Source organism: Leopardus geoffroyi, chromosome D1, assembly GCF_018350155.1.
Source record: "Leopardus geoffroyi isolate Oge1 chromosome D1, O.geoffroyi_Oge1_pat1.0, whole genome shotgun sequence".
NCBI classification, from domain to species: Eukaryota; Metazoa; Chordata; class Mammalia; order Carnivora; family Felidae; genus Leopardus; species Leopardus geoffroyi.
Window position 1 is genome coordinate 62,274,862 of NC_059329.1, and position 10,724 is coordinate 62,285,585.

Genomic DNA, 10,724 nt, shown 5'->3' on the forward strand with positions numbered 1-10,724 from the left:
ACAGAGAACCCAGATGGAGACGTGCCTCGCCACACACAAATAACACACCCGAGTGCCACCCAGACATGGAGAGTCATCGTCACTTGGCATCATTTCTGTCCCCAAGCTCTATAAACAGACAAAGAAGTGTGATGGGAAGAGCCTGGGCTGTTTCAACACTTGCTGACAAACTCAACTAATTCTGAAGTGTTATAAAACTATGAAGGATACAATGTCAACAAATGTAGTTTAGGGTTTATGTGTGGTGTAGAAGTATGTTCTGATTCAACAGTAATAGGAACAAATAAACAGTGCCGTAGCTAACAAGATTATGGAGTTTACATCAGAGCATAAATCAAAAGACTTGGTATAAAAAATAAGTTAGCTAAGCTGAATCATGTGATTAGTACTATAACAAGAATCTGGAATTGTGTGAAAGTTAATGCGTTAAATTCAAGATGATTCTCTTTGTTGTGTAATACCCCAGAAACTGATCAAAAATAAAAAGTACTGCCTGATGTAGAGTAATAATTATTATGGAGAAAAGTTCTACTGAGATGCTTGAGCTACGGAATGAACTTTTAGGGTTTGTTCAAAATAGGAAACATTGTTTGTCTCAGTTCCTAAGGCTATGAATGGGCCAGCCAGATTTTCTTATTTGACTAACTTAGGAATTGTTAATATGTTGAATACTCACATACCATGTATTTTTCACTAGGGAATGAGTTTTAGAGGTAAATATAGAAGTTTGGAAGAACAAAGTTTCTAAAGAATGTTATGACATATTTCATAAAATAATAATCTTCATTAAAATGAGTGAAGGGCTATATTAGACATCAGGAAAAAATTAATCACTGAACAGCATACAAATTTAATAGAATGTGTTGAATTTCATTTTCCATTAAACAAAATCAACATCAAGGAAATTCAAGAATCCTGACTCCATTTCTTTCATTGAAGGATCATTTGAATTTAATGTAAGTGTCTAGCATAAATTGTTGGAAGTGGTTACTAAAGAAGCATAGAAGGTAAATAATGGAAATACAACATTGTTTGCTTAAGTTTAAATAAAAGACAGAAATAAATGTCCTTAAAATAATGAAATGATTTCCTTAAATAGTGACCCTTAATTTCATGCCTCTTATCATTGTTAATAGACCATTTGGAGACAGGTTTCCTGACTACTAACAGCCAAAAAGCAATACCTAAGCAAACAATACACACACAAAAAATGGTTTAATCATAAATTATTGCCTACACGTAGCATTGACATCAAGCCAAACTATGTTAGAAAAATTAACCAGAAAGGTGCAAACTCATTTGATACAGTAACATTTTAAATATGATATGCACAGCATGGCATTGCTTCAAAAGGTATAGATAGGCTTTTAATACAAGGTTTTCACTATTCCATTCGTAACTCTTTGTTTAACTATAATCACAGAATGACAAAATTTCATGATGTAATATAAGTTCTCTATGGTAAACACCAATATGCACACTTTCAAGATACAGTGTGCACATTTCTGCAGTCTTCCATTTGTTTCCTGAATTTGGCATAGTAATCCTTGTTATAATATATTTTATGGCTTTCAACACAATAACAGAGATGAGACTTCCGTGTTCTATGATTATTTAAAATTTTACTTTTTGACAAATTTACTTTATTTTACAAAAACCTTATTCTACAGATTTGGGAATTGGAAGATGTGGTCCTTCCTTATTGATAGTTTGAGAGGAGCTTTTCTAGAGGCCTCTCTCTATATGTCCACATAAAAGTATGTCCACCTCAGTGATTCAGTGGTTTTCTTCAGCAGAAAAATGAGCCATGGTAATTGTTTTGTAGATCTTGACTCATCCTAAGGTATGTCCTCCCAAGTTTACACTTGAAAATAACATAGTAGAAAGTCAACCTGAATACGCACTCATATCACATTTTTGAATTTGACACAACCAGAAATAATGCTCACATTAGTATGTCAATTTGTCTAACTCCTATGACTATCTCTCAATTAGTTTGCAAGAAGAAATAAAGAATGTGTGGCAAATTATTCACTTTCAATGCCAACCATAGCATCAAGCTATGAGATAGTTCATAAACCTCATCTACTGACATTCCAACCAGCTTCTTACATCCACAGAAGATGAGTTTATTAGTCCCCCTATTCTCACTGCCCAACACCTGCAACCTCTCTGAGCGATGCCATCATCACTATGGATGATTCCTCCATTAAACTAAATTTGCAGATTTTTGAAACGCATGAATTCCCACTTAGGCTCATGCGATCCCCTCTAGCTGTCAGGTGCTGTTCCCCTTATTCTTGAGGTTCAGTATCTTTGTGTTCTTCTAGACCATCACAGAAATGAACTATGCCAGGAAGCTTTCCTTGCATCATAGGAATGATTGAACATGCTTCCTCTGTGCTTCTTTAACACCCTAGGCCATTCATCACAACACATAAGATCAGCTGAGCAAAGCATCTATGTAGGTTACCTACTCCTTTTGCCAGCCTAGAAGCTTTCTGATCGTAAACAGCAGTGGGTAGTACTTGCTACATGTCAGTGCTGGCAGTTTGTATGCATTTTATTTCCTACACGGTTAATTCATGAATGTTACCGAACTAAAATTATGACAGAAAAATTCGTTGTACATTTACTTGAATAATATAGGTTCAGAATGGCAGGTACAAGACTTAAGCCCCTCCAACTGCCCCCTTACTCCTTTTTTAATGTTCATGTATTTTGGGGAGACAGAGAGACAAAGCACAAGAGGGGGAGGGGCAGAGCAAGAGGGAGACACAGAATTTGAAGCAGGCTCCAAGCCAGCAGCACAGAGCCCAACGGGGGGCTCAAACCCACTAAGGAAGCATAGGATCATGACCTGGGCTGAAGTCGGGCACCTAACCGACTGAGCTACCCAGACGCCCCAACTGCCCCCTTACTTCTAAGATAGACATTGTAAATCTGTTCCATTCCTCATTTTTATAAGGCCTACATTATACTTCTGAACACAGTAACTACATTTAGTTGTCGTTGGCTTAATATATAAAACATATCTACACAGTCAGGTCTAGGTACACTGTGCAAGTAGCCGGCTAAGGTAAAGCCCAATGGGATAAAATCACAAACACCTAAGAATGCTGACATGTGGGATGTCTGGAAGAGAGGGTTTAGAGACACATCCATGAACCCATAAATCTGTAGAATACAGCTAGCTCTAAATTCCAAAGATGGGAAAGCAAAACAGTTCAATTCCTTACTGTTATGGTTTTAATCCCATATCTAACACCAGGGATGAGGAATTTGCAAAAAGAAAGACATACAGGATAAGACAATTTATGAGTGAGAAAATTACCTTCTGATATTTGTATAATTATTCTCTTTAATTGTTTTTTAATTTGAGAGAGGGAGAACAGAAGAGGGACAAAGGGAGCAAGAGAGAGAACGCTAAGCAGGTTCCACACTCAGCATGGAGCCCAACACAGGGCTCCTTCCCATGACTGTAGGGATCATGACCTGAGCCAAAATTGAGAGGTGGGTGCTCAACTGACTAAGCAACCCACATGCCCCTAATTATTCTCTTTTAAATCAACCAGAACACACAATTTCATTCATGGTCTGACACGGGAACAGAATGTTTTCAGACAGTGCCACCAGAGAGTCATGGGCAGCTGGGACAGCAGATTGGCCTTGAGGCAAGACAAACACCAGATTTAACCTGTTTTCTCCTCCCATAAGCAGTACAGTGGAGGGAGGATTTTAAATGGAACTAGAGGGTATTATGCTAAGCAAAATTAGTCAGAGAAAGACAAGTATCATATGACTCCACTCAAATGAGTACTTTAAGATACAAAACAGATGAACATAAGGGAAGGGAAGCAAAAATAATATAGAAACAGGGAGGGGAAAAAAATAAAAAAGACTCCTAAATATGGAGAACAAACAGAGGGTTGCTGGAGGGGTTGCGGGAGAGGGGATTGGCTAAATGGGTAAGGGGCGTTGAGGAATCTACTCCTGAAATCATTGTTACACTATATGCTAACTAACTTGGATGTAAATTTTAAAAATAAATTAAATTTAACAAATAAAATAAATATATAAAATAAATTTAAAAAATAAATGTCAGTGATGAACTCAGAGTTGAGCATGCTGCTGAGATTCCCCTTCCAGATGAGAATGACAGTGGTAATTAGTGAAATACTAAGCCAGTAGCTAACATCAGATTAGTATTTTGCAATCTTCAAAGCATGAGGTGTACATTATTTGTTGAATCGTAACACCGAGCCTATGAAGTAGGAAAGCAGACACTGAGATTCCTCAGGAAGATCGTATATGAACACTAGGACACAGAGTTACCAGAAAAGAGACATAATTCATAAAAATAAATTAACTCTTCTGGGGAAGAATGGTAGACACATAATAACAGGTAACTGGGCCAAAGATAGACGGTGGGGAGAAAGTAGAGGAGGCAGAGCAGGACGCAATCTCTTCATTTTCTGGTTTTTCTAGGTCATAAAGCTTTCACGGGAGTGATTTGTGTGTGCTGGTGAATAACCACTGGTGTGAAATCCTACCAGGATGAAATGATTATGTACTTTGAAATTAGCTCAGAATTTCTTTCTTTACTTTTCCTTCAGTAAGCTTTTAGAAATATCAGCTCTTGGCTAATCCACGTTCTCAGCAGAATGGAAATAATCAGAAGAGAGTAAGAGATCACCTCTTCAGGGCATTTTTAGCAGCTGGCACAGAAAGCAGGCTCCTCACGCAGAAGGATGTGGCTTAATTTATGACAAGAGGCTTCACAGAAACAAGAAAAATGGGCTCTGATACTCCTACTCATGTTTTGTTTTTTACGAGAGTGAGGTTGTGTCAAGTGGGGAAAACTCTGAACTGGGGGTTGGCAGAGTCTAGTGTAGCTCCACATTGATGACCGCCCCGCTGTGTGCCTTGGAAAAGTCACGTTCACTCTGCTGGCATCAGTTTCCTCCTCCTACAAAGAGGTTCCAATGATTCCAGCCCCACAGGACCCGGCCACGCTCCCCCCTCCTCCCTGCTCCTGCATCCCCGCCTCGCTCTGCTCCAGACACGCTGGCCTCTGCTCTGTGCAGTCACGTCACACTGTGCCCTGCCCCAGGGCCTTTGCCTTTGCGGTCCTCGCTGCCCTGTCCTCCTCGTCCACTTGTAGTGCATCACTGTATTCGCTGCATTTTTCCATCGGTTACATCCCTCTTTGAAGGTGTAGAGCTTGTTCTCTCATTTCTCGTGTGTCACTGTCCTGAGAATATAAGCTCCACAAACGCAGGGCAGAGTCTTTGTATCATTAACCTTCATTTCCCGAATGCTTAGAACTGTGTTGTAATACAGTGGGTACCCAACAAATAATTCCACATCGGCGGATAATGGTCAAAAGAAGAAAAAAGATTTATTGTAAGAACTCTAGATCTTTTTGTGAACACTGCAGTGTTGTCTCTAATCTAATCCTGTGGAACTAGGTGCATCTTACCATGGATGCATCACTTTCTTGTAGATTTTCTCTCCTCCTCCCCCTTCACTGCACTGCTGTGTCTTGTAATTGAATCTCTCTTCCAGTCCAGGAAACACACTCTGTCGATAAAAGTCCCACAGGTCTTCTGCAAATGGGGTTAAACATCTACTTTGCTGTCTCACTGAACTGGCTTGAGGTCTCCTGGCACATCTCTGCGGCTCACTTTCTCAGTGTCTTGGAGCCTAGAAGCTCCTCTCTTCTGCCAGCACTGGGGCTAGAATGCAGGTGTTGAGAAATACATGCTCTCTCCTCCCCGTCACAGCACTGCTGGTTGATCGTGCTGCTCCTAGCTCTGGTACTGAATGATTTTATGTGTGTGTCTGTTGGGGGTAGAGGGAATATAAAGTGAATGGCAGAAGCATATGATGAACACTAGTGACAACTGAATATTATCATAAATGTCCTAAATCCATCTACCAATCCCCTCAATAATGAATTATTTGTTGATATTTTCACTTTTAGTCTCACTTCCTCAGGGTCTCTGTTGTGCATAACACACTTTTCTCTCTCCACAGAGTCAAATGTCAATTTCCAAATTTGTATTCCTTTGTCCATTTACGCTAAGTCAGCTCTCTGTTTTCACCTCTTCTTCCTGATCATATCCTATACAACTTCATATTCCAGAAGCAAACACACCATCAAGGATTTTTTTATATATAGAATAATGAAAGTCCTTTAAAGAGACCACACCATTTTCCTTGTATGCAAAAGCACCTGCAGGCAGTTCTCACTTCAATTAGAATTAGCCATTTTCTCAGTCTTGCTACATTAATATCCCCTATACAATGATATCTGCTTTTCCATAGCACATTGAAACATCATTCCATAGCCTTGGTAGAAAACAAAAGTATGACCTTATCTCGGATCTGCTTGGTCTTCACTCCATAGACAATGGGGTTGAGTGCAGGGGGAATAACTATGTAGAGGTTGGCAAACAGGATGTGGAAAGTGCGGGAGACATTGTGCCCAAAGCGATGCGCAAGGATGGAGAAAAAGGCGGGTGTATAAAACATGAGGATGACACAGACATGGGAACCACACGTGCCAAGGGCTTTGTGGCGGGCATCCCGGGAGGGGAGGCGGAAGACGGCACGGAGGATGAGGCTGTAAGAAACGGCAATGAGAATCACATCTGAGATGACCGTCATGATGGGGACACCAAAGCCATACCAGATGTTGACGGAGATGTCAGCACAGGCGAGCCGGGCAACACCTATGTGCTCACAGTATGTGTGCGGTATGATGCGTGTCCTGCAGAAAGGCAGGCGTGTGAGCAAGAATACATCTGGCAGGATAATGCAGAAGCTTCGAAAGGAGATGCCCACTGCAATCTTGATGATGGTCCTGGGAGTCAGAATAGTGGTGTACCTCAGGGGAGAGCAGATGGCCACGTAGCGGTCAAATGCCATGGCCATCAGGATGGCTGAATCCAGGACAAAACTATAGTGGAGGAAGAACATTTGTGTAAGACACCCTGGGAATGTGATTTCTCGAGCCCCGAGCCAAAAGATACTGAGTGTCCTGGGAACACCAGCTGTGGACAGGACGAGGTCACTCACAGCCAGCATGGCGAGAAAGGAAAACATGGGTTCGTGAAGGCTACGCTCCACCGTGATGAGGTAGAGAAGGATGCAGTTTCCCACCACGGCCACAATGTAGATGATACAGAAGGGAATCCCAATCCACACATGGCATTGCTCCAGGCCTGGGATTCCCACCAGAATGAAGGGTCCTGGGTTGTAATTGCTCAGGTTGAAAGTGACCATGGTCGAACACGGTGACACAGGCCCCAGGTCCTGAGGACAGAGGGTAGTAGAGAGTAGTTAGGGTCATGTGAGTCACTCTCACTTCCAACCACTCATGACTATTGACTCCTAAAGATAAGATGATTTATCATTCAACGTGGGACACCTTTGAAGTGAAAATAGGTTGATATTAAAACGACTGCAGGTAACTTGCATAATCTTGGATTGTCTCAGATATATATATATATATATATATATATATATATATATATATAGTATATATATATATATATATATATATATATATATATACACTACCTAACGAGAATATGTTCATTCTTCTGGCCACCTTTGCCCTGTACACAACTCCTCCAAGCAGCTTTCCAGATGGGCTGCAACCACTCTTCTCATTTTATGGTATGCCACTGATACAAGTTTAAAATTACAGCACATACTTTTTCCAGGTGGAAATAGTTTCTGTGAATTCACAGACATTATTGTTTGCTTGGTCTTGACAAGACCTTGACAAGATCTGCTTGCTCTGTCATGTGGGATTTCAAAATTTGTCCCAGGATACTTGCTTGCTCTTTCAAGGGTCTGTGATGACCATGGCTCTCAGATTTGTGAGGTCAACACACCTTCATGGCCATCCAAAAATATAGTCAATTCAGCAAACACAAATTGAGTTCCTACTCTACACTGGATAATATGTATAACAAATAAAAATTAGCAAAATTCAATCTAGTGAAGTTCTTGGGTCCTTACTCCTCTCCTCCCCACACACACAAAAAACTCATTTTCAAGTACCCCTTAGCTATACAGCTGTATAACATCCTAACATTTGAACTAATAACACTCCAAGTTGAGATTTCTGTCCAGAAGACAAGTGTGTCCTCATAAACTCATATCCTATTGGATATAAACATAGTCCCCTCGAGATACATTGTCTCAGATACACACAATTTATATTTATGACCTCAAATATTCCCTGATCTATACTTACATTCTCTCATACATTTCACCATAATAGATTCACCTACCTATACTCCTACAAGATACACTCCCCCTAGCACCTTGCTCTTTGTGTCACACATACTCACACAGACCTTACACATATGCATACACCATACACATCATACACAAGGCGCACATCATATAAACACATGGTGAGAAAAATATAAACAACATATTTCACAAATGAATTATGGAACTGCTAGTTGCCATGTACGTTTTTACTTGCAAAGCTGCTCTTTCAAAGACTAGTTTCCTTCTTCCTCCTCCAGTAATGTCAGTACATAGGAAGTTACTTATAATCTACACATAACCAACCATAGAGCAAGGCCAAGCACTCCCAGGAGCAGCACTGGGAGAGGAAGATGGTGATGTTCCTACACCTACGATTCCTGGACTTACAAGGCCAAGCTCATGTTCAGCCTTGTGCCAACCCCCACGTTTTAGCTCATTCTAAGGCCCAGCTCGTCAGACTTACTTTCATCACTCTTCTGCTTTTGGTAAAGGGAAACAAAATACTCTCTTCTTTTCTTTCTGAACGCCCCATTTCTATCAGTAAAAAGGTGTAAAAACACTTTTCTTGGAGCAACAGAACCCTCCTCCATAGCATCTCCTTTATATTAGGTTCTGGGCTCTGGGAACACATTCACTGTTCAAAGGTTGCCACAGTCCAGCTCTTGTTTGCTGAGTATTCCTGCTCTCCAGCTGAGTGACCTTCATCTGGTTCTTAAGCGCGGAGGGCACCTAGTCACCACCTGTCACCAACAGGAGAGAGCTGATTAGGTTGTTCAGGCTTCTTGTGAAAAGTTCCATCCATGTGCTGGTCACGTCCTAGAACAAAACCCACATCAGGACCTTGAAACCAGTGCTTGGAATCGCTTCTCTCCCAGCTCCTGTGAGGTCGTCCTTTATTCACACCTATGCGAGGAGGGATCTTCTCTAGTTTTTGTGTGTCATGCACTCAGACGCAACGCATCTTCATACAGTCATCCAAGCATCTACAAACACACATACGGACACACACGGGGCGAGTGAACTCTGAGGCTTGTCATTCTAAGGTCAGATGAATCTGGAATGTGGGGCAATCTATGAAACAGTCCGGTCAGTTCACCAAGTCAGTGCCACCAATAAAGTACAGGGAACATAGATGTTAAAAATACTTTTCTAGATTAAATGAATTTAAGAAAGTGAAAGAAGAAATTCTTGATTGGATTCTGTTGAAACAAATCAGTAATGGAATATGATGTATAATTATGGGAATTTAAATAAGACTCAGGTAATGGATGATATAAAATATAAGTACTCATTTTATTAAATTTTGTGTGTATAGCAGTATGGTAGATAAGCGCATACACACACACACACACACACACACACACACACACAGATGCCACAGTATCTCAATAAAGTATGGGCCGTAAGGATTTGCTATGGAGCCAGATGGATGAGCACTTTCGTCCCAGATCCATATTTATTGTCAACCTGTGTGGACATGCCTGAACGATAATCCTTAGGTCCCACATTTTTCAAAAGAGCCTAATATCTATAATTCTCATTTATTATAAGGACAAATAATAGATCATATTTGATATCGCCTGTATCGTCAGATGACAGAGACAGACAGATGCATATACTAACCAGAGTATCCCCGGCACACACACACACACACACACACACACATCTGCACACTTATCCCACGTTTTAGGTGAGGGCAGTGAGTCCTTGTCACATGTCGGACCCAGAAGTTTGCTGAACTCAGTTACTTGGTCATGCTTAACCCAGGTGTATGACTCTGCATCCGTTCAAATCTTTTGTGGTCCCTTAAATGGAGTATCTGTGCGAGTCATGTGACCATGACCTGGACTTCTAAGTGGAAATCACTCCAGAAAGGAAGCGACAGTCTCAGTGCGTGTCTCCTGGAAATGGAACCCTGAGCATTCACCCAACCCCTCTTTCTGGCCAATCCTGGTCCAGGCCCCACACCACAAACAGCCAACACTCACCTATTCATGGAGATTGGGCCGGACCAGAAGAAGAAAGGTCATACTGAGAGATAGCCAGAAACTGCAGGAGGAGCAAACGCACCAAACAAAGAAAAAAATGGACGGGAAAGCCCGGGACTGGTGGACAGGTAGATTCCCTGCCCATTTCCCATTTATTATTTCTGGCTGATGTTCAATGGGGGGGGGGGGGGAGAGGTAAATAGGGCCTCAGGGACATCCTATCACTCTCAAGGGGAGAATGGAGAAGTTCATGTTAACCCTGCCCATGCCTGGCAGTTCCTATTGCCTACAGTTGTTTATTTTTATGTTTTGCATCACACGTGAACCCGTATGCCTATGGGACATGGCTGTGCACGTGCCCACCTGCCACATCTCCAGCTCATGTCCTTGCCTCTGTGGTAAAGGGCTTGGACGATGCACTTAATGTGTGCAAGAAGGTGG

At 41.4% G+C, this 10,724-nt stretch overlaps 1 protein-coding gene across 1 annotated transcript; it reads right to left on the reverse strand.

The window, feature by feature from the left end:
- Positions 1–6,342: 6,342 nt before the first annotated feature.
- Positions 6,343–7,290, reverse strand: LOC123602523 (olfactory receptor 52H1). The gene has a single exon (XM_045487008.1). It carries the CDS (start codon positions 7,288–7,290, stop codon positions 6,343–6,345), a length of 948 nt encoding a protein of 315 aa, XP_045342964.1.
- Between the last annotated feature and the right edge of the window lie 3,434 nt (positions 7,291–10,724).